Here is a 24,726-nt window from a genome sequence, read left to right on the forward strand (position 1 = left end):
ACCTGCAGTGACCGGGGGTCCCCAGGACTGACTTTGAGAACCCCCTGGCTTATTGATTAGGTGGGCCTCTCTTGAAGTGATGATGCCACCTCCCACCTTAAAGAAGAGTTCCCCTACGTTAAGTGACCAGCTCAACCTGCCATTGACGTGGACCCCAGTAAGACAACGTATAAGTGATTAATAAAAAAAAAAAAACAAAGTGGCCGGCTTTCATTTACTACCAGGTGAGTACCCAGCCGTGCTCACGTCCAGACCGACAAGCAGACTCTTATGAAGATAGCGTAACATTTAAAGAAAACGCTGGAGATCTTGTGTTTCATTCAGACCAATGTGGACACTTTTTCTGTGTTGTTTCTTGTGACTGAAGACAGAGAGATGTGATTAAAGTTAGTAAAAATCTTTTATTAATACACACCAGGCAAAGGTAAAATGACAGAGAAGCACAGTCCTAGGACACCTGCCCTTCGTCTGCCTCGAGGGGTCGGTATCCCAAATCTTTTATAGGGCCTTTGTCTCATGACTTTGGTTGCACAAGAATTTCACACCGTTACATCTTACAACATTTTGCTTGGATCAGCATTTACCACATCCTTTAAGTTCATCAGTTGGTCACTTGTGGTTTTTTGTTCGTTAGGAGAAACAAGAAGTTGCACTTGCACTATAAAGACAGGTTCTGCGTGGCTCTATCATGTATACCAGATTGATCAAACTGATCAAACTATTTATTATTTTTCCACACCAATCTCTATACAGTGATCCCCCGCTATATATCGCGCTTCAGATGTCGCACCCCTGCTATATCGTGGAAAAATTCAATAAGTACATCCTACCTGTAGTGTACTTTGCAGCCAATTCATAATAAAATATACGCTTTTCATTTGCCACTACATGTGCTAGACAAAAGTTTATTAGAACAATATTATAATTTACAGTGCATCCGGAAAGTATTCACAGCGCATCACTTTTTCCACATTTTGTTATGTCACAGCCTTATTCTAAAATGGATTAAATTCATTTTTTTCCTCAGAATTCTTCACACAACACCCCATAATGACAACGTGAAAAAAGTGTACTTGAGGTTTTTGCAAATGTATTAAAAATAAAAACATTGAGAAAGCACATGTACAGAAGTATTCCCAGCCTTTGCCGCGAAGCTCCAAATTGAGCTCAGGTGCATCCTGTTTCCCCTGATCATCCTTGAGATGTTTCTGCAGCTTCATTGGAGTCCGATGGGGACGACATTCACTGACACACACATGATAGACAGCAAACAGGACGATGAAAACAAAACGCACTCGGTACAAACATTGAAAACGCTATTGCTATGTAGCCCCGCTACAACCTTAGCAGTTGTTGACCCCGCTCTGTGACTTTAGGTGGTCTTCCGTTGCTTGGCTCAGTTGCTGTTGTTCCTAAATGGATCCACTTTCCAATAACACCACTTACAGTTGACCACAGAAAATCCAGCAGGGATGGCCTTTAACAAACTATCTTCTTGCAAAGGTGGCATCCTATCCCCAGTACCACTGAGCTCTTCAGAACGACCCGTTTTGTTTCACAGATGTTTGTAAATGGAGACCTGTGTGGCCAGGCACTTGAGGTAATATACCTGTGACAAAGGGTCTGATTGAAACACCTGAATACTCTGATGTCCAATATCCCATATTCAATAATTAGCAAGTGTGTCCCAATATGTTTGTCCATATAGTGTAACCATATGCCGGTGCTTCTCAATAAATTAGAATATCATCGAAAGTTAATTTATTTCAGTAATTCAATTCAAAAAATGAAACTCCTATATGATATTGATTCATTACACACAGAGTGATATATTTCAACCGTGTTCTTCTTTTCATTTTGGCGATTATGGCCTATAGATAATGAAAACTCAAAATTCAGTATCTCAGAAAGTTAGAATATTGTGGAAAACTTAAATCTTGTAGACTCCTGGTGCCTCATGCATAACGGCATGCATAGAATTCGCACTATAACATGGCGTAAGCACAAAAGCAGAAATGTGCGTACGCACAAAAAAATCTAGATGCATAAATCTGTGCATTCGCCCACTTCCACGTTCTTCCGCTCCATAAATCCAGGTCAGCGTGAAAAGTAACACATGCTGTCCCGCCCTGTCTCCTCCCAGAATTACGCCTCTTTGAATATGCAAATCAATATAAATAGCCCTTAAGCTCAGCGTTCTGTGAAAAGGCAATGGCAAAAGCATGGGGGGAAAATAGAAGAATTTCAGCGAATACCAAGTGGAGGCAAAGAAAAACGTACTATTTGCTGGTTTAAAAAGTGGTATAAACAACAAAAAGAAGTTGATCGAGTGACATGGCGTGACGGAGAAACTCGAACGTTCAAGTTCACCAAGTCGCACAGTGCCAGAACTAAAAAAGAAGTTGGCACATATCAAAGTCACCGTGAAAAGGCGAGTCGTAGCCCACCGTCTGCGTGTCATATGAAAGCTTATTAGGGTACAGAGAAAAAAAAGGCACACAGTGGGGGAAAAAAGCACGAAATGTCAGCTTTAATCTCGAAACGTCCACTTTAATCACGTAGTTTATTTTGTCATTAAAGTAGAACATCATAAATTTCATCCTAAAATTGTTTAATTTACTAGTTTCTCAGATCCCATCGTAACTAAAGTAGCACGTTAAATGCTTTGTTTTGTGTTTGATCTTCTATGTGCTCTATATGTGTGAATCACTACGTGCTTCTGGGCTTTCTCTTCCTCCGATAGAACACAGAATCCATTACATTTGTAATATTACAGCTCTCTCAAATAATTAAAATACTGAGATGTATACTTGATATCATTTTCATGATGATAGGAGTTAAAGCATGTTATTAAACATGGGGACACAGTGGCACAGTGATTGTGCGCGACCTTCGATGAAATCATTTATTGCAGCAGTACCGTCCCCTTTTCAAATGTACTAACCTCCGATTCCTGTCCTTACTTTTCTTTCTCCAAATACCCAATCGCCACACAATCACCTCTGTAATAGACGTTAAGGCATCTGTAAGCTTAGAACGGCGATTCTTCAAAACTTTTAAGGAACATTGAAATATTTTTTAGTACGTGTTTAATTATTCTGTCCTTCCAGTGTCGTGCCAGCCCCAGCAAGAATACAACGCGAGGTAGGAACAATCCGTGAATGAGACCCCAGCTCCTCTCTAGCGCTGCGGCACCGTGTCCTCAAATGCTTAATTATTAACAATATCGATTATGTAAATGAAGTTAAAGTTTTATCTGTATAATATAATTAACATATTTTGCTGCATTTTATCTTAAAAATGATATCGTCATCATATGTAAATATGTGCTTTATAAAGTGTCTTAGGTTCAATATTATAACTGTATCTCAAGTTTACAATGAGGTGATTGTACTAATAAGTATAAACAGTTCTACAAGGAGCACCTGATGACTGACTGACTGCGTTTAGAGTTCTTGGGATGAAACTGTTTGTGAACCGCGAGGTCCGTACAGGAAAGGCTCTGAAGTGTTTGTCGTGTGAGAGCAGTTCAAATAGACTGTGTGCAGCGTGTGCTTGATGTTGTATACCGATAATTCTTTTTCCGATCAGCTGCTGTAGAGCTGTGATTCACACTCAGATACAGTGATATAAGTACTCTGAGAGGTGCAGTCAGAGTAATATGGAAAAAGATGATCCGCTGTGGCAGCCCCTAACGGGAGCAGCTGAAAGAAGAAAAAGAAGGTACAGTGAGAGCAACAACACTAAAGCAGTTATGGTATTTAGAATAGTTTGACCATTCCATGGACCATTATATTGTTACTGGTTAATTACAATCAGATGCATTACACTAATAAACAAAATGTGGTTAATTTCAGTGTATTCATAAAGCCACGTCAGGGATGTGGATCTAAAAAAGAAAGGGCAACCACACATGAACAGTAGCACTGCTTTGATGCTGGGTGCCATCAGTCTGCAAAACTGAGCGCAGAACTTCGGTATGCCAGGGTATGAGCTACTGTGGAAATGTGTGTGGCTTTACGGCAAGTTTAGGTTTTATACATCACGATTTGAACGTGGAAACAGGCTTACGCAACATTTTTGCAGACTTATACATGAGGCACCTGGTGTCCCACTCCACTCACCTGCAAAGGGGTCCTGAGCCTTGACATGGTCTCTCAGTCTGCTCAGTAGGCCACACAATCAGACTGCTGACTTGACGGTTGTCCAGAAGACCGCCATCATTGAGACCCTCACTCCACAAGGAAGGGACGCCACAGAAGGTCACTGCTAAAGACGCTGGCTGTTCACAGAGTGACGTATCCAAGCAGATTGATGGAAAGTGGAGTGGAAGGAAAAAATGTGACAGCAGAAAATGGAACGCAAGCAACAGGGCTAAGCGCAGCCTTGAGAGGATTGTGAAGAATTTGGGGGGGATTGACAAGGAGTGGACTGCAGCTGGAGTCAATGCCACACACAGACAGATATGTGTATCGGGAACGTTGGCTACAACTGTCGCAGCATTCCTGGTGTCAACCAGAGACCATGTCAGAAGTGTCTTACCTGGGCTAAGGAGAAAATGGACTGGACTTGTAACAGCTTGGTGGTCCAAAGTCCTTTTTTCAGATGAAAGTCAATTTTGCATTGCATTTGGAAAACAAGGAAGAGTGGAGAGGCCCAGAATCCAAGTTGCTGTGTGAAGTCTCCACAGTCAGTGATGATTTTGAGTAGCCATGTCATCTGCTGGTGTTGCTCCGCTGTGTTTTATTTATCAAGTCCAAAGTCAGCACAGCCAGCTGTCTACCAGGACATTTCTGAGCACTTCATCCACACCTCTGCTGACGAGCTTTAGGGAGATGCGGATTTCATTTTCCAGCAGGACTTGGCATCTGCCCAAAGTACCAATACCTGGTTTAATGACCATGGTGTGTATCACTGTGCTTGATTGACCAGCAAACCTGCCTGACCTAAACCTCATAGAGAATCTGTGAGGAAGAGGAAGATGAGAGACACCTGAGCCAACAATGCAGACGAGCTGAAGGCCGCGATCAAAGCATCCTGGGCTTCCATAAAACCTCAGCAGTGCCACAGGCTGATCGCCTCCATGCCAGTCATTCATACAGAAGGAACCCCGACTGAGTAGTGAGTGCCTACATGGACAGACTCTTCAGTAGGCCAACACTTCTACGTTAAAAATCATTTGCTGTTATTGGTCTTATGTAATATTCTAATTTTCTGAGATACTGAACGTTGAGTTTTCATTACCTGTAGGCCATAATGAAAATGAAAAGAAATAAAGGCTTGAAATATATCACTCTGTGTGTAATGAATCGATAGAATATAGGAGTTTCACTTTTTGAATCGAATTACTGACATAAATTAACTTTTCAATGATATTCTCATTTATTGAGATGCACACCGCTATATAGTTACGCTATATGGACAAACGTATCGGGACAGACTTTTTAATTACTGAATTATTCAGGGGTTTCCATCAGACCCTTTGTCACAGGTGTATAACATCAGTACCTGGCCACTCAGGTCTCCATTTACAAACATCTGCGAAACAAAATGGGTCGTTCTGTAGTCCTCAGTGACTTCAAGCCTGGTACTGGGGATAGGATGCCACCTTTGCAATATGGCAGTTTGTGAAATGCCATCCCTGCTGGGTATTCCGTTGTGTTTTTGGAAAGTGGATCCGTTTAGGAACAACAGCCACTGAGGCAAGCAGCAGAAGACACCCTACAGTCACAGAGCGGGGTCAATATCTTCTAAGGTGATTCCATAGCTGAAGTGTTCCAAACTTCCACTGGCATTAATGTAAGCACATTGTGTGCTGAGAGCTTCATGGATTGGGTTTCCATGGCTGAACAGCTGCATGCAAACCTCACATCACCAAGTCCAATGCCAAGAGTCCGATGGAGTTGCGTAAAGCCCACCACTATTGGCCTGCAGAGCAGTGGAAACATGTCCTATGGGGTGACGAATCGCACTTCTCTGGTTGGCAGCCAGATGGGCGAGTCTGGATTTGGCAGATGCTGGGAGAACTTCACCTGCCTGACTGCATTGTGCCAACTAGAGAGAGAATGGTGTGGGGCTGTTTTTTCAGGGATTGGCGTAGATCCTGTACTTCCGGTTGAAGGGTAATCTTAATGCTTCAGCATACCAAAACATTTTGGACAACGCTATGCTTCCAACTTTGTAGAAACAGTTTTGGGGAAGCCCCTGTTCTATTCCAGCCTGACTGTGCCCCAGTGCTCAAAGTGAGGTCCATAAAGACCTGGTGGGATGGGTTTGGTGTGGAAGAACTTGACTGGTGCATACAGAGCCCTGACCTATGGGATGAACTGGAATGGAGATTGCGAGGCAGGCCTTCTCATTCAACATCCAGTGCCTGACCCCATAAATGCTTTACAGAATGAATGGGCACAAATTACCACAGATACACTCGGAAAATCTATTGGAATGTCTTCCAAGAAGCTGTTAGAGCTGCAAAAGGGGGTGGTGGGTCAACTCCATTTTAAAGCCTATGGATTTGAATGTGGTGTCATTAAACTCCCTGTTGGTCTAATGGTCAGGCATCCCAATACTTTTGTCCATAGAGGGTACTACCCGTCACCTACGGCTCTGCCCGCGTAGTAGTGAAACAGGGCGGTGAGCAGCTCCCCTCTCCCCTCGGCCTCTTGTCTCCGATTAGTGCGATTAAATCACTCCTGCAAGCGAACTGTGATACTTATTGTGATAAGAGAAGTAGCAAAATCAACTGGAATGTTCCAGCAAATCCTAGAAAAATAAAACGATCTAAATCCGTGAAGTAGTTCTCTCGTTTGCTAGCGAAGTGGATGTAAGACACACCCTGAGGCTGGCGCGCGAGTGAGGAGGGTTTCAGCCGCTGTGTCTCTCTTGGATTTGTGCAAATAAATCAGTACCGCAAGTGAACTATCGTGAACGATACATAGCGCAATGAGATAAGTAAAAAAATCAACCGGAATGTTCCAGCGAATTTTAGAAAAAAAAAAAAAAAAAAAACAGATCTAAATCCGTAAAAGTAGTTTGATAGCTAAGCGGAGGTATGGTACATGTCCCAAGGCTGCCCGTTCCCTCCTTTCGGCTTCCCCGCTGCGTGTCTCTTGGATTTGCACAAATAAATCGCTCCTGCAAGTGAACTATGATACTTAGTGCGATGAGATAAGTAACAAAATCAACTGGAATGTTCCAGCAAATTCTAGAAAAATAAAACAATCTAAATCCGTGAAGTAGTTCTCTCGTTTGCTAGCGAAGTGGATGTAAGGCACACCCTGAGGCTGGCGCGCGCGCGAGTGAGGTGGGTTTCAGCCCGCTGTGTCTGTCTTGGATTTGCACAAATAAATTAGTACCGCAAATGAACTATGATACATAGTGTAATGACAGAAGTCGCAAAATCAACGGGAATGTTCAAGCAAATTTTAGAAGAAAAAAAACACCATCTAAATCCGTAAAAGTACAGTGAACCCTCGCTTATCACGGTTAATCCGTTCCAAACTCTACCGTGATAAATGAATTTTCGCGAAGTAGGATTCTTTATTTATAAATCAAATATTTTCGCAGTTAGAGTATAGAAAACCTGTTTACGACCTTCTAAATACGTTTAACATTATTAGAGCCCTCTAGACATGAAACAACACCCTTTAGTCACCATTACACTCATATTACTCAATATATTAGACAAAATAAGAGAAAATAAGACATATTAGACATTAAAAATATCATATTACTAGGCGCACTCGCCTTTTAAGGCGACCGACTTTTATCCTCAATTTTTGTGCGCTCCATGTGTACATCAGGCATGTAAGTGTAGAGAATGAGAACATCAAAGTGTCCATTCATAACATCTTTTTTTTTTTATCCCCTCGAGTGCCTGTCCAAAGTCGTACAATGTCAGCCCGAATCTGTACCGCTAAAGATGGAGTTTCACGCACTAAATAAGCTATAGATGAGAATAAGCACCATCTCCCCGGATATTTACTACGCGGTGAGGCATTTGTACTCCATCAACATTAATTATTTCCAGAGACATAATTTTTGTCTATTTTTCCAGCGCATCGCGCACAAAAGCAAGGGAACGATGTGAGCACCAGAACTCTGCTCACATCGCGTCGCTTCATAATGCAAGCCGCAAGTAGTAAGGCTGTAATAAGCGGAATACCGCTACGCTTTGCACTCATGGGACGGAAAGACAATCCTGACCGCTTTTCTATAGTAGATTATTGTACTGTACATTTAATTGCACACAACCACTAACCTATGAAGGCACAACCTCAGTAGGAATATCTTCAGCAGGTGCGTTGTTGTCTTCTTCCGCTGAAGGAGTACTAGGAGTAGGCAGTGGGTGTCTGGGTGCGCGGCTGAAGAACATCTTGATAGGCAGTTGCTGGCGATGTCTTTTCACATGCGTGAGGAGGCTTTTGTAGGGTATTGCCATCTTTAATCATATCCAAGAGTTTCACCTTCATCTGGATAGTAAGCATCTTCCTCCGGCGCTTAGTTTTATTGTCAGAAGGCTTAGAAAAAGCAGCACGTTTAGGAGCCATCGTAGGGCTTAGATAAAAATTCTCAGAGAGCGCATGCGTAGTGACGTAAGGGTGTATGAGAAAAAAATTGCGATAGAGTGAAGCCGCGAAAGTCGAAGCGCGATATAGCGAGGGATTACTGTAGTTCGAAAGCTAAGCGGAGGTATGGTACATGTCCCAAGGCTGCCCCGTCCCCTCCCTTCGGCTTCCCCGCTTCGTGTCTCTTGGATTTGCACAAATAAATCGCTCCTGCAAGTGAACTATGATACTTAGTGCGAAATGAACCAGAATGTTCCAGCAAATCTCTCTATTATAAAAAAAAAAATCGTGGGGAGGCAGACTAGGCAGTTGAGACGTGATCTTTCTCAGAAGACAATTTGAAGTCCCGCGAGAGACACTTTAACTTGCTCCCAGCTCTTAAAGCTAAACACGCAGCTCGCAGCAGATGATCCGACCACATCTCCTTGCGTGCGTTCACCCAACCTAACCCCTCCTCTTCACAACGTGAGCAGCAGAGACACGATGTGGCAAAAAGGTCAGCGGCTGTACAGGCTTTAAAATGATCGACGCTGACCCCCCCCCCTTGACAACGCGAGTAGCGTTATATGTCCTGCGAGAAAGAGATGTAACCACACCCGGGGCTGGAAATAAAGGACAAGAATTGTTTTTACAAAAGTTTTTTAAGTAAACGTGAAAATAATGCATGTGTAACAATTCCCATGAAAATAACAATCTCTTTAAATTGTATATCCGGTAAACCGAACACGGGGGTAGTTAGAAATATAAAACGATCGAAATCTGCTAAGTAGTTCTCTCATTCGCTAGCCAAGTGGAGGTACGGTACACGCCCCGAGGCTGGCGCATGAGTGAGTGAGGAGAGCCCCGCCGCCCTCCCTGCAGTCTGCTGCGTCTCTCTCGGATTTGCGCAAATAAATCAGTCCCGCAAGTGAACTATGATACTTAGTGCGATGAGAGACGTTGCAAAATCAACCGGAATGTTCCAGCAAATTATAGAAAAAAGCCTGACCTTAATCCGTTAAGTAGTTCTCTCGTGAAAAGCGGACAGACAGACAGACAGGCAGATGGACGTTTATGGTACTCTGATGTCCAATATCCCATAATTCTCCTTTCTTTAGTAGTGAGTTATGGTTGTTGTTGTTTCTCTTCTATGTGATTGCCTCCATGATGTTTATATACTCTGCCTCGGTGCCCACTGCCCTTCTGACTGGCGGAGTCTCCATCTTGTCATCAGTTGTGTTGGCTCTCTTTCTATTTGTGATAATTTTATTTTTTTTTTAACTGTCCCAAGTTGTGCCGTGACTTGGGGTATTTTTTCCTGTCGGACATGTTGTCCTTTTACACTGAGCAGAGTACTGGGGTAAAAGTAAAAAAGTGACACGGGATGGAAACTGTGGTCTCTGTACGAAGTGGCATTTGCCTGTAACATTAAAGGGACATTGGGACGAAGTTACTGAGATAAAATAAAAAGTGGCACCTACAACACTGGCAGCTACACCCTCAGGGCAAAAGACACTTGAGATGCCAGCCTAGATTTTTGTGGCAAAAATGCCCATTCCAGAAGGGCTTGGCCTGCAGGTGCTAAGGCCTCCCACTTATAATTATCCATAAATAAGAATCTGCTTAACTGTGCCCCCTGTCACTGGGTGCCATGTGTTGTCAGGTGTCGTGGCACAAGTGAATTTTACTATTTTGACTTAGGAATAGAGACACGCTATATGAGGATGAATTGAAGGGAAAAGTCCACTGGGAAATAAATCACAATGGTGAGGAGGCTTTGAGACTGGGCGAAATGTGACTTGACATCAAACCTCTGCCAACGTCTCTGTTGTAGCTGCTTGAGAAGGCTGAGGCCAGAGAGAAGGAGAGGGAGAAGGAGGAGTCCCGCAAGCTGCGCAGGAAGGAGGCCGCCTTCAAGAGCATGCTGAAGCAGGCAACACCGCCCCTTGAGCCGAGTTCTGTCTGGGAGGAGGTGAGTGCCACACTTGTCCCGTAACGGGCACCCCACTACACTGCCAACAACCACTGGCATCCCTGCTTCTGTCTCGCAGGTACGGGAGCGGTTCCTGTGCGATGGCGCCTTTGAGCAGATCACACTGGAGTCGGAAAGAATTCGGCTCTTTAAAGAATTCATCCAGGTGCTGGAGGTGCGGGCATGGAGGACATGCTGGGTGGGGTGGCAGGGCGAGTTCAGGAAAGATTTGGAAATGAAGTGCTCTCTGTCTTTTGTCTTTAGAATGAGTGCCAGCATTACCACTCCAAGAGCAAGAAGCACTCCAAGAAAACCAAGAAGCACCACCGCAAGAAGTCTCACTCCCACTCGGTAGGTGCCTGCCAGGGCCTGATTAACGCATGGGTTTAGACCCTGGGGCCCAAGAGAGTGGTTGGCACAGGGCTATTGCAAAAATGAAAAATGTGACTTCATTTTTATAATAGATTTCCAGGTGCTTAAAATAAAAACAAAACAGAAGTGTCGCACTTTCATTTGAAAAAGCCGATACAAATGTCTGGAACTTGTAGTTTAACTTGGTTCTCAAAGTCGGGGGCACCTGAAGTGGCTCGTCCCCTCTGTAAAAGCGGATTGAGTGGCAGAGTGTAATGGCAGTAGTTCTCTTGTGAAAAGCAGACAGACAGACAGACAGACACTGGATTATATATATAGTGCCTTTTGACATCTATCTATCTATCAATCTATCATATAGTGCCTTTCTATCTATCTATCTATCTATCTGTCTGTCTATCTATCTATTATATAGTGCCTTTCTATCTATCTATCTATCTATCTATCTATCTATCTACAGTGGTGTGAAAAACTATTTGCCCCCTTCCTGATTTCTTATTCTTTTGCATGTTTGTCACACAAAATGTTTCTGATCATCAAACACATTTAACCATTAGTCAAATATAACACAAGTAAACACAAAATGCAGTTTTAAATGATGGTTTTATTATTTAGGAGAAAAAATCCAAACCTACATGGCCCTGTGTGAAAAAGTAATTGCCCCTGAACCTAATAACTGGTTGGGCCACCCTTAGCAGCAATAACTGCAATCAAGCGTTTGTGATAACTTGCAATGAGTCTTTTACAGCACTCTGGAGGAATTTTGGCCCACTCATCTTTGCAGAATTGTTGTAATTCAGCTTTATTTGAGGGTTTTCTAGCATGAACCGCCTTTTTAAGGTCATGCCATAGCATCTCAATTGGATTCAGGTCAGGACTTTGACTAGGCCACTCCAAAGTCTTCATTTTGTTTTTCTTCAGCCATTCAGAGGTGGATTTGCTGGTGTGTTTTGGGTCATTGTCCTGTTGCAGCACCCAAGATCGCTTCAGCTTGAGTTGACGAACAGATGGCGGACATTCTCCTTCAGGATTTTTTGGTAGACAGTAGAATTCATGGTTCCATCTATCACAGCAAGCCTTCCAGGTCCTGAAGCAGCAAAACAACCCCAGACCATCACACTACCACCACCATATTTTACTGTTGGTATGATGTTCTTTTTCTGAAATGCTGTGTTCCTTTTACGCCAGATGTAGCGGGACATTTGCCTTCCAAAAGTTCAACTTTTGTCTCATCAGTCCACAAGGTATTTTCCCAAAAGTCTTGGCAATCATTGAGATGTTTCTTAGCAAAATTGAGACGAGCCCTAATGTTCTTTTTGCTTAACAGTGGTTTGCGTCTTGGAAATCTGCCATGCAGGCCGTTTTTGCCCAGTCTCTTTCTTATGGTGGAGTCGTGAACACTGACCTTAATTGAGGCAAGTGAGGCCTGCAGTTCTTTAGACGTTGTCCTGGGGTCTTTTGTGACCTCTCGGATGAGTTGTCTCTGCGCTCTTGGGGTAATTTTGGTCGGCCGGCCACTCCTGAGAAGGTTCACCACTGTTCCATGTTTTTGCCATTTGTGGATAATGGCTCTCACTGTGGTTCGCTGGAGTCCCAAAGCTTTAGAAATGCCTTTATAACCTTTACCAGACTGATAGATCTCAATGACTTCTGTTCTCATTTGTTCCTGAATTTCTTTGGATCTTGGCATGATGTCTAGCTTTTGAGGTGCTTTTGGTCTACTTCTCTGTGTCAGGCAGCTCCTATTTAAGTGATTTCTTGATTGAAACACGTGTGGCAGTAATCAGGAAATTGAACTCAGGTGTGATACACCACAGTTAGGTGATTTTTGAACAAGGGGCAATTACTTTTTCACACAGGGCCATGTAGGTTTGGATTTTTTTTTCTCCCTAAATAATAAAAACCATCATTTAAAAACTGCACTTTGTGTTTACTTGTGTTATATTTGACTAATGGTTAAATGTGTTTGATGATCAGAAACATTTTGTGTGGCAAACATGCAAAAGAATAAGAAATCAGGAAGGGGGCAAATAGTTTTCACACCACTGTATCTATCTATAGTGCATTTTTATATCTATCTATCTATCTATATATCTATTATATAGTGCCTTTCATATCTATCTATCTATCTATTATATAGTGCCTTTCGTATCAACACTACTGGTCAGAAGTTTTATAACACCTCAGTTTTTATGGAAATGCACTCAGTTTAATGTCTTAATGTATCATGAAATCAAAGCATTGAACCAATAAGTCAAGAAATCATTAACTGTACAAAATTGTATTCACATTTTTGATTCGTCAAAGTAGCCACCTTTTGCTGATATAACAGCCAAACACACACGTGGCATTCTTTCTATCAATTCTATAAGGAAAATCAAATATTAGTCAGAAAGATCTTCCCAACGCTGGTTCAGAAACTCCTACAAATGAGTTGCAGTGGTAGGTTGCTTTCCTTTCACCCTTCTATCCAGTTCTTCCCAAACTAGTTCAATGGGGTTTAATTCTAGAGACTGTGCTGGCCAGTCCATATTTTCAGGTGTACATTCTTGTTCTTTTCTTTTAATGTATTTCTGACATGTCCTGGAGGAATGTTTTGGGTCATTGTCTTGTTTTAGGATGAACCCCTGACCTACTAGACACAGACCAGAAGGTATTGCGTGGTGCTGCAAAATGCTGTGGTAACCCTCTTGATTCAGAATGCCAGTCACTCTGTATGAGTCACCAACTCTGCTTACAGCAAAAGAACCCCAACCATCACACTTCCTTCTCCACGTTTGACAGTTGGTGTCACACACTGACACTGAGGAACCATCCTTTCACCAATTTGGTGGCGTACAAACACACTGCACAGTGAACCAGAGGTTTCAGATTTTGATTCATCGGTCCATAGGACTTTCTTCCAGTCTGCAGTAGTCCACAGCTGGTATTTCAATGCTCAGACAAGCCTCGCTTTCTTATTTTGTCCTGTAAGTAATGGCTTTCTTCCTGCCGCTCACTCTGTCAAACCTGCAGCACAAAGTCTCCTTTTCACAGTAGAGACTGACCTCTTTGCTTTCTTCAGCCTGCACTTTTAAGCTGAGCTTGAAGCTGGTGTGCTGTGAGGCGCGTGTGATCACACAAGCTGGTGACCCTCAGAAACGTGTCTTCTGATTGGCTGGTGACTTTGGGTCTGCCAGATGTCTTCCTATCAGAGTTTCTTCCAGTTTCCAATCGCCTTTCGATTGTGTAGAACACCACTGTACTCACTGACACTTTTCTCTAAATGACAGCCCTACACGTCTAAGGGTAGTGATGCTCTGTCTCATTTCATGTGTTAATGGACGTCTTCTTGACATTATCACTGGAATTTACAACTTTCTTCAGTGTAATATTGTCCGAGTAGCTCTTTCAGAGGGTGTTGTAACACAGTCTGCTTTAAGAGACACAGAACGGTTTTTAAGTAATCGACACAAGTTGGGACACCTGTGCAAATTGTTTGCTTCAACTTGTAAGGCTTCATTTATTTTAATTGCTGCAGACCATCTGCAGGTTGTCACCTTTTAGTTGTTCCCTGATGAAGGCCCATTTGTAATATTCTGAAATGTCATTTTTTGCTCACCTAAAGTTTAAATCTAAACCTCTCGCAGTTTACTGCTTACCTTGTCACCATTTTAGGTCATTCATTGCATTTCAGCTGGTGACATTTGAAGAGATACGACAAACTGAGGTGTAAAACTCTTGACTGCCAGTGTGTGCCCGCATGCTTTGGATAACAGTATGTCACCGAGTATACATGGACGTGGACCAGAGAAAGCAAAGGAGAGAGTTGTCTGAGGAGACCAGAGAGAAGATTATAGACTGGCATGTTCAAAGCAAAGGCTAAAAAATATTTTAGGTTAAAAATAATCGTGAAGACGTTGAAGGTCCATGGGGCTGTAGCCAACACCCCTGGATGCGTCTGCAAGTGGAAGATTGCCCCAGAACAGGCAGAAGGACAGCAAGAATAGCAGACAAAAAGCCAAGGACCACTTCCAATGAGCTGGGTGCTGTTCTGGATTGGGGATCACCCAAGTGCGCCCCCTGCAGGTCTCAGTCCTTAGCAGTAAAAGCCCATCTCTCTGCATTACCAAGCACACGGACTGGCACCAAAGTACAGCAGCATTTCCTGTTTTGAGAGTCCGTCCACTAATGGTCACTTGTGTTTGTGCAGGACTCTGAATCGGAGGAAGAGGAGCATCGCCATCGCTCCCAGAAAAGGAAGAAGCGCAGTCTCTCTGAGTCGGCATCGGACAGATCCTCTTCGCCCGAGTCAGGTACCAACCGCACACTCTTTTGCTCACTCAGCAAGCCCAGGCCACACTCTCCTCACTATTTTTGACACTCATTTTCCTTTTTTGGATGGCAATTCTCTGAATTCTAATCATCTCCAGGTCTTTTCCTGCTTACAATAATCCCGAACTCCCAATGGGTTGAAACACACCCTTGAAATTGTACTCTGCCAGATTACTACCCTGGGACAAATAAAGACCTGTATGTCTGTTTGTCTATTGTATATCGCCTTTCATATCTATCTATCTATCTATAGTGCCTTATCTATTGTAAGAAAGGCGCTATATTGCGCCCGATTCGACACACATTGACACAGAGGCATGGGTAAAATAAAATAAACTATTTATTTTATTTCACCTGTGGGGCACGTCTTCCCCGTGACCCCCACAGGCATAACAGAGTTCCATGAAACACACAAGTACCACAAAGCACTCCTTTTCCTGGTACCACCACTCCCCCCAGGCAACCTTGTTCTCCTCCACCCAACTGTGGCCGCTGAGTGGTGGCCACTGGCTCCTATTATAGTTCACCTGGAAGTGCTCCAGGTGCTTGATCACCGAGTCCCAGCTGCACTTCCGGGTGTGATGAATAGGCTGCCCACACGGGCTCAGGAGTCCCGAACACAGCACCCCCTGGCGGTGGCCAACACCAATTCCCATGGAGCCCTGTGGGAAACCGAGGCACTGCTCCAACCCAGGGGGGCGGCCATCTAGCGTCCATTGGGAGGTATAGCACTGTCCAGGGCTGCTCCCCCTGAATATAGTGGGCAGGGGCGTCACCCGGCTGGGCATGGACCCTGGCCGTCTGCCACACTATCTATCTATCTATCTATCTATCTATCTATCTATCTATCTATCTATCTATTATATAGTGCCTTTCATATCTATCTATCTATTATATAGTGCCTTTCATATCTATCTATCTATCTATCTATCTATTATATAGTGCCTTTCATATCTATCTATCTATCTATCTATCTATCTATTATATAGTGCCTTTCATATCTATCTATCTATCTATCTATTATATAGTGCCTTTCATATCTATCTATCTATTATATAGTGCCTTTCATATCTATCTATCTATCTATCTATCTATCTATCTATCTATCTATCACACTCTCTTCACTTGTTTTTTTTTTCTCCCCTTTGCTCAGATCGCAGCTCCAGAAAGTCCAGGAAGCAGAAAAAGAGCAAGAAAAGGCATCGGAAATCAGTAAGTCTGCCAAGTCTGCTCCCTGTGTTTACAGTGGGTATAGAAAAGAATCCCCCCCTTTTGAAATATTCCCATTTTTTAAGTTTTGCTTTACACCCTTCGATGAACACACAAACTAATATTTTTTCCCAGCTTTACTTACTCAATGCCACCTCTAACATCCAAGTGAAAGAAATCACAGCTACAGTTTAGAAGAATTTTAAAAAATCAAACACAAGACCTACTGAGATGAATAAAGGACCCCTCAATGTCAATGTCATTTTGTTGACCCCCCTTTTGCTTTAATGACAGGCTTGAGTCTTTTGATTCTTCTCTATCAGCTTTGCCCATCTAGACTGAGCCCACTCAATGTTTGCCCCCCACTCTTCTTCATAGTTTAACTGTTCAAGTTCACTCATATCAGATGGTGAGTGTTGGTGGTCTGCCATCTTCAGATCTTTCCACAGATTTTCACTGTGATTTAGGTCTGGACTCTGATTGGCCACACCAGGACATTCACTTTTTTGTCCTTTATTGACTGGGTGGTCCATTTTGCTGTGTTCTTCAGGTCGTTGTCGTGTTGAAAGGTGAACATTCTGCCCATCTTCAACTTTCTGGCAGAGGGTAGCAGGTTTTCCTACAGAATTTGATGGTATTCTGCCCCATCTATTTTTCCTTCTACCCTAATGAGAGCCTCAGCCCCCCCCACAACAAGATGCTGCCCCCTCCATGTTTTACTGTAGGTATGGTGTGTTGTGGACGGTGAGCTGCATTGGTGGACCGTTTGGTGTTAAGGCCAAATGGTTTGATTTTCTCTCCTCTGACCAGAAGACTTTTTTCCACTTGGCATCAGAATCTTCAAGGTGCATTCTGGGAAAGATCAAAAGAGCCTCAATGTGGCCTTTCTTGAGAAGTGCGGCCCTCCTGAACAAGCCACCATTGTGGAACGCTTGTGAAATTGTTGTCACCTGCACACCATTAATGGCCACTCTGTGCCATCAAATCCTGTAACTCCTTCAAAGTGGCCATTGGGCTGTTGGTCACCTCTCTTACCAGTGACCTCCTGGCTCTTCCATCCAGTTTGGAGGATCCCGTGAGGGTCCTAGTAGTGCCAAACACTTCTTTATGATGGACTTTACTGAGCACCTGTGGATTGATGAAGCCTTTGAGAGGTTTTTGTTCTCCATCTCCTGCCTGATGTCCGTCCACAACTCTAACCCTGAGATCTTTTCAAAGTGACTTGTCACCCACAGTCAGTTGTTTGCTGTCAGTTGCTCTACCAAGCAAGGGAATGAATGGACCAGGAACAGCTTCACTAATCACACTCCTTACAACTGATCACCGGTGGGAGGAAGACAGTAACCGCAATGGGAATGGTGGGCACTGACACCTGAGTGAGTTGAGGGGTCCTTTATTAATATCAGGATTTCTTGTATTTGATTTTTTTAAATTCTTCTGAGCTGTAGCTGTGATTTCTTTCACTTGGATGTTAGAGGTGGCATTGAGTAAGTAAAGCTGGGCAGAAATATTTTTAGTGTGTGTTTTCATTTAAGGGTGTAAAGCAAAACAAATGGGAATATTTCAAAGGGGGGGCTTCTTTTTCTATACCCACAGTATTTCTTACATGCCAGGCCTCGTGCCATCACCTGCTCCTGTTCTAATCTGATATCCTATGTATAGGGCTCTCCAGACAGCGAAAGAGAGGCAAACAAGGAGAAGGGCAAAAAGGAGAAGGAGTGGGCTGAGGGCCATGGCCGGTCCCCCAAAAATCCTTCAAGGAAGGAGAAGGTAAGCAGAGCGCCCCACCATTCTCAGGCACTTCAGAATGAATGCCATTGACTTAGAACCTTATCTTGCCGCTGTATTGACAGCTTGACTTCCTTCCCTGGTCATTTCAGGTTTGCGGTGCTGCAGATTTGTTTATTTAATTACGTATCTGAGAAAAGGATTAGGGCCTTAATTTGATGGTGTTAGTACCTGAAATGCCATCAAACCAGAGTCTGAATAGGCTAGTTGGCACCAAAGCTAAAAGGAAAGTGAATGAGCTGAGGTCTTCAGCTGATCTTCCTGACATCCGTTGGGGAAGGAGAAGGTTAGCAGACACCCCACCATACTCAATAAGTTAGTTAGCATTTGATAAGGTGCCACATGAGAGGTGGGCATCAAACTAAAAGAAGTGGCAGTTCAGGGTGTGGGGTATAGATGGGTGAGGAATTGGCTCAGACACAGGAAGCAGAGTGTGATGGTGTGAGGATCCAAATCAGAATTGGGGGATGTTAAGTGTGATGACCAGCAGGGGGCAGTGATGGGGCCGCTGCTATTTTTAATAAATAGAAATAATTTAGATAAGGATATAAAGAACAAGCTGCTTAAGTGTGCAGGTGATTCCAAGATAGGTGGATTGGCAGGTCATTCAGAATCTGTTATATCATCACAGAAGGACTTGGACTGCAGACAGGCTTGGGCAGATGAAATTTAATGTCAGTAAATGTAAAGAATTACACATAGGAAGTAAAAATGGCAGGTCTGGAAATCAAGAGACCACCTTATGTGAAGGATTTAGGAGTCACAGAGGACTCTAAGCTATTGACTGCCCAGCAGTGTTCAGAAGCCATTAAGAAGGCTAGCAGAATGTCAGGTTATATAGCGCCTTGACGTGTGGAGTACAAGTCACAGGAGGTTCTGCTCAGGCTTTATAACACACTGGTGAGGCCTCATCTGGAGTCCTGTGGTCAGTTTATGACTCCATAAAGACACAGCAGCCCTGGAGAAAGTCCTGAGAAGAGCGACGAGGCAGATTGAGGGGCTACAGGGGGTGAGTTATGAAGAAAGATTAAAGGATTTAGGAGTCGTAGTAGACTCTAAGCTATCAACTACCAGTCAGTTTTCAGAAGCCATTAAGAAGGCTAACAGAATGTCAGGTTATATAGCGCCTTGATGTGTGGAGTACAAGTCACAGGAGGTTCTGCTCAGGCTTTAGAACACACTGGTGAGGCCTCATCTGGAGTCCTGTGTGCAGTTTGGGTCTCCAGGCTACAAAAAAGTCACAGCAGAGGCAAGTAACAAGGCTGATCCTGGACCACAGAGACCAACAACGGAGGAAAGACTGGAGTCACAGAACCAAATGGTGATTAATAGGTGACATGATTAAAGTGGACTAAAGTGACCATGGAGGCTATTAGCTTATAAAGCACCCTGATATGTGGAGTTCAAGTCCAAGGAGGTTCTGCTCAGGCTTTATAACACACTGGTGAGGCCTCATCTGGAGTCCTGTGGTCAGTTTATGACTCCATAAAGACACAGCAGCCCTGGAGAAAGTCCTGAGAAGAGCGACGAGGCTGATTGAGGGCTACAGGGGGTGAGTTATGAAGATGAAAAGAGCTGAGCCTTCACAGTGATGAAGAGGAGACCTGACTGAAGTGTTTAAAATGATGAATGGAATTAGTGCAGTGGATCAGACGGTGACTTTAAAATGAGGTCATCAAGAACACGGGGACACAGTTAGAAACTTGTAAAGGGTGAATGTCCCACAAACGTTAGGAAACAGAGAACCATAGACATGTGGAGTAAGTGACCAAGTAGTGTGGTGGGCTGGTGGACTTTAGGGTACCTTCAAAACGTGACTACATTTTTTTAGAAGAATTACGTGGTAGACTGGTGGGCTGAACGGCCTGTTCTCGTCTAGATTCTTCTAATGTTCTAAAATATCATCTTGCTGTAATAATGGCAACTTGACTCTCTACACAGGTAATGCCAGGCCCTTATTTCATTACATATTTCTGAAAACAATTCGGACCCTATAAAGGGTGGAGGTTGTAACCGGTACCTGAAGTGCCATCTCAAGCCAGAGGCTGAATAGACTAGGTGGCACCAAAGTATAAAGGAGAGGGGGTGGGCTGAGGTCCACAGCTGGTCTCCCAAAACCTTTAAGGAAGGAGAAGGCAAGCAGAGCACCCTGCCATACCTGCAGACTTGACGATGAAAGCCATTGATGTAGAACTTCGTCTTCTTCTATTGGGATCTTGGCTTTCTACCCGGGCAATTCCAGGTTTGGGGTTCTGCTGCAGACGGATTTATTTTGGAACATATTTGAGAAAGTGATGGGGGAAATAATGGGGGGGGCGGGGTTTATAAATCCAATGTCTGTCCGCTTTCCACGAGAGAACTACTTAATAGATTTAGATCGGGATTTTTTCTATAATTTGCTGGAACATTCTGGTTGATTTTGCGACTCTCTCATCACACTGTGTATCATAGTTCACTTGCAGGAGTGATTTATTTGCGCAAATCCGAGAGAGACGCAGCAGACTGCAGGGAGGGGCTATATAGGGGATATATATAGATATAATTTGCTTGAACATTCCGGTTGATTTTGCGACTTTTCTCATTGCACTAAGTATTATAGTTTGGTTACGGCATTGATTTATTCACATGAATTCGATAGACAGGCTAAGGGGAGCGGTATGTTGGCAGGACCTCAGGTGTAGGTGAGGTGGGCGTAGATCTCAGGTGTAGGTGAGGTGGGCGGGACCTCAGGTTTAGGGGAGGTGGGCGTTACCTCAGGTGTAGGGGAGGTGGGTGTAGACCTCAGGTGTAGGGAGGTGGGAGGAACCTCAGGTTTAGGGGAGGTGGGTGTAGACCTCAGGTGTAGGGAGGTGGGCGTAGACCTCAGATGTAGGGAGGTGGGCAGGGACCTCAGGTTTAGGGGAGGTGGGCGTAGACCTCAGGTGTAGGGAGGTGGGCGGAACCTGAGATTTAAGAGAGGTGGGCGGGACCTCAGGTTTAAGGGAGGTGGGTGGGGCCCCCTCCTCCTCCTCCTCCTCCTCCTCCTCCTCACTCACTGACACGCCAGCCTCCATTCGAGTCGCTGAACCTCTCGCCACGTGTTGCCTCTGTGTGGCTAGCGCTACCTGTTTGTTCAGCAGACGTTATCATCTACAGATTGCTAACGAGTAACGTTTGTTGTTTTTGACAGAGAGAGAGATCAGAGCTCAGTGTGTTTTACAGGGTAGTTGAACACGATCAGATACGGTGCCAACGTTTGACATTAGAGTTTACCGACCTTCCGCTTGGCCAGAGATACCTTGCCAACTTTTTACACTTTTGGCAAAGAGATCACAGCTACATTCTCGGCCCCAATAGCAAAACCAAAAATATTGTATATCAAGTGGCCCTCAGATATGAAAGCTATCAATAGAAATTCTGCTCAATACAAATTCTACATTTTTTTTTTTTTATCGATTTTTAAAGTTTGTCCTGTTTCACTACTACCCGGGCAGAGCTGAGGGGGGACAGCTAGTTTTAAATAAACAATCGCACCCCAAGAAGTGCAGGCACCAATCAAGTGTAGGTTGTGCACATACACGTGCAGAGGTGGGCAGACCAGTCAGGTGCCACGGAGGAAGCGGCTCATCACACCTGCGCCCAATTAGGTAGGCGATACCAGAGGAGCCTGCGTGGCAGAGAGGGGTCAGAGAATGAATGAAAGAGAGAAAAGATGAAGGAAGGAACGGAGGTTGAAATATGAAGGAGAGAGAAAGTACCAGAAGAGAGAGAGCCTGGCTGAAGGAAGTGAAGGAGTGGTGGCTTTGAAGCTGGGGATCTGCACTGGCAATCGGAAGGTTGCCGGTTCGAATCCCGTAAATGCCAATAGGGACTCTGCTCTGTTGGGCCCTTAAACAAGGCCCTTAACCTGCAATTGCTGAGCGCTTTGAGTAGTGAGAAAAGCGCTGTATAAATGCAAAGAATTATTATTATTATTATTAGGTGGTCTGAGGAGTTTTTGCTGCTATTGAGCGATCGCCAGGGAGTAGAAGCGTCCTGACATGCGGTGTCACCCGCTGACGCAGTGGGAGATGTGTGCGGCTTGGTGTGGTGCCCACAGTTGTCAATGGGGACCCCCAGCCTGGATATATTCTATAATGGTTGGCTGCAGCTGTCGGTTGGGCGTCTCCTCGATTGCCTGGTAAGCTCAGGAGAAGTTGGCATTGAGAAGGCAGCATTGGGGCTCATTGCTGTTTCAAAGGAACTTTGTTTTAACCTCATTTATATGAAATATTATTTATTTAATGGCTTTTTAACCTCCTCCGGCACATGGGTAGTTTTTGGGTTTATTGATTGATTTAGAGATTTATATTTGAACACTGCTTATTGTTGGTGTTTTAATAAAAACACTTTTGCACCAACCCATTGCTTGGTGTATGTATGCGTCCTCATTTGCCCGGCTCATCTCGGTTATGACTATTGACGATCCGGGATGACGAGACTCCTGGGTGAAGCAAGTGGTGGGGAGCCAACCTGGACGGTCACCCTACTTCATATTGGCAGCTTGGCTTTCTGCCCAGACAATGCTAGGCGGGTACTGATGCCGCTTCATTTATTTCATATATATATATATATATATAGGAGAAAGCGATAGGGGCCTGATGGGGTGGGGGGCACTGAGTACCTGAGATGCCATCAGGCTAGGTGGCACCAGACCAAAAGGGGTGAAGGAGTGGGCTGGGGTCCACAGCTGATCTCCCAAAAACCCTTAGAGGAAGGAGAGGTTAAGCAGAGAGCCTTCAGATTTGGGGGGTGAAAGCCGTCGATGGATCCACTTTCTACTGCCAGCTTTGCGTTCTAGCCCGGTAATTCCGGATTTGTGTGCTGCTGCGGATTCATTTATTTCACAACATAACGCCATCAAAATAGACTCGGTGACTTCAAAGAATTTGGACTTGACTGGTAAAACGTTAAACCATTTCAGGAGCTCATCTGGCAGCAACGGGTGGGTGGTGGAACCCGACATGGCCAACCTCCTGCAGAGTCTTCAGTCACTCAAAGCACATGTAATAAAAACACAAGGAGAACACACAGGCTTCACACAGTAGACCCCCAACCTGAAAATGAACTCGGGTGCAAGTGCCGGGACGCTGGACTAGTCACTGTGCCTTAGGGGTCATTTTTAGGTTCCTCCAGTCACGCAGAGGGACAAAGCAAGACAGGTGAAAGTTTGAACCAGTTACCTGTTCTCAGTTTTATGTTTTTATTATTTACACTGGGTATAGAAAAGAATCCCCCCTTTGAAATATTCCCATTTGTTTGCTTTACAGCCTTAAATAAAGACACACAAACTAATATTTTTTCCAGCTTTACTTACTCAATGCCACCTCTAACAGCCAAGTGAATATCACAGCTACAGTTCAGAAAAATTATAAAAAATAAAAAACAAGAAATCCTGAGATTAATAAAGGACCCCCCAACTCAATCAGGTGTCAGTGCCCACCATTCCCATTGCGGTTACTGTCTTCCTCCCACCGGTGATCAGTTGTAAGGAGTGTGATTAGTGACGCTGTTCCTGGTCCATTCATTGCCTTGCTTGGCAGAGCAACTGACTGTGGGTGACAAGTCACTTTGAAAAGATCTCAAGGATAGAGTTGTGGACGGACATCAGGCAGGAGATGGAGACCAAAAACCTCTCAAAGGCTTCATCAATCCACAGGTGCTCAGTAAAGTCCATCATAAAGAAGTGTTTGGTACTACTAGGACCCTCACGGGATCCTCCAAACTGGACGGAAGAGCCAGGAGGTCACTGGTAGGAGAGGCGACCAAGAGGTCAATGGCCACTTTGAAGGAGTTACAGGATTTGATGGCACAGAGTGGTCATTAATGGTGTGCAGGTGACAACAATTTCACAAGCGTTCCACAATGGTGGCTTGTTCAGGAGGGTCGCACTTCTCAAGAAAAGCCACATTGAGGCTCGGTTGAGCTTTCCCAGAATGCACCTTGAAGATTCTGATGCCAAGTGGAAAAAAGTCTTCTGGTCAGAGGAGACCAAAATCAAACTCTTTGGCCTCAACACCAAACGGTCCACCAATGCAGCTCACCGTCCACAACACACCATACTGACAGTAAAGCATGGAGAGGGCAGCATCCTATTGTGGGGGGCCTGGGGCTCTCATTAGGGTAGAAGGAAAAATGGATGGGGCAAAATGCCGTCAAATTCTTGAGGAAAACCTGCTACCCTCTGCCAGAAAGTTGAAGATGGGCAGAATGTTCACCTTTCAACACGACAACGACCTGAAGAACACAGCAAAATGGACCACACAGTCAATAAAGGACAAAAAAGTGAATGTCCTGGTGTGGCCAATCAGAGCCCAGACCTAAATCACAGTGAAAATCTGTGGAAAGATCTGAAGATAGCAGACCACCAACACTCACCATCTGCTATGAGAGAACTTGAACAGTTAAACTGTGAAGAAGAGTGGGGGGCAAATATTGAGTGGGCTCAGTCTAGATGGGCAAAGCTGACAGAGAAGAATCAACAGACTCAAGGCTGTCATTAAAGCAAAA

The 24,726-nt window shown here is 44.2% G+C and overlaps 1 protein-coding gene across 4 annotated transcripts in view; it reads left to right on the plus strand.

The window, feature by feature from the left end:
- Nucleotides 1-24,726, plus strand: part of LOC120524858 (pre-mRNA-processing factor 40 homolog B-like) — a 124,777-nt gene that overhangs the window by 88,711 nt on the left and 11,340 nt on the right. For 3 of the 4 annotated variants that reach the window (XM_039746654.1, XM_039746655.1, XM_039746657.1), the window contains exons 21-26: nucleotides 10,381-10,518; nucleotides 10,598-10,693; nucleotides 10,783-10,869; nucleotides 15,080-15,182; nucleotides 16,355-16,413; nucleotides 18,073-18,180. In XM_039746654.1, the coding sequence (XP_039602588.1) occupies nucleotides 10,381-10,518; nucleotides 10,598-10,693; nucleotides 10,783-10,869; nucleotides 15,080-15,182; nucleotides 16,355-16,413; nucleotides 18,073-18,180 (591 nt within the window). The remainder of the gene's footprint in view (nucleotides 1-10,380; nucleotides 10,519-10,597; nucleotides 10,694-10,782; nucleotides 10,870-15,079; nucleotides 15,183-16,354; nucleotides 16,414-18,072; nucleotides 18,181-24,726) is intronic. The other variant, XM_039746656.1, reaches the window with a different exon arrangement.

This window comes from Polypterus senegalus, chromosome 3 (genome assembly GCF_016835505.1).
Source record: "Polypterus senegalus isolate Bchr_013 chromosome 3, ASM1683550v1, whole genome shotgun sequence".
NCBI lineage: Eukaryota > Metazoa > Chordata > Cladistia > Polypteriformes > Polypteridae > Polypterus > Polypterus senegalus.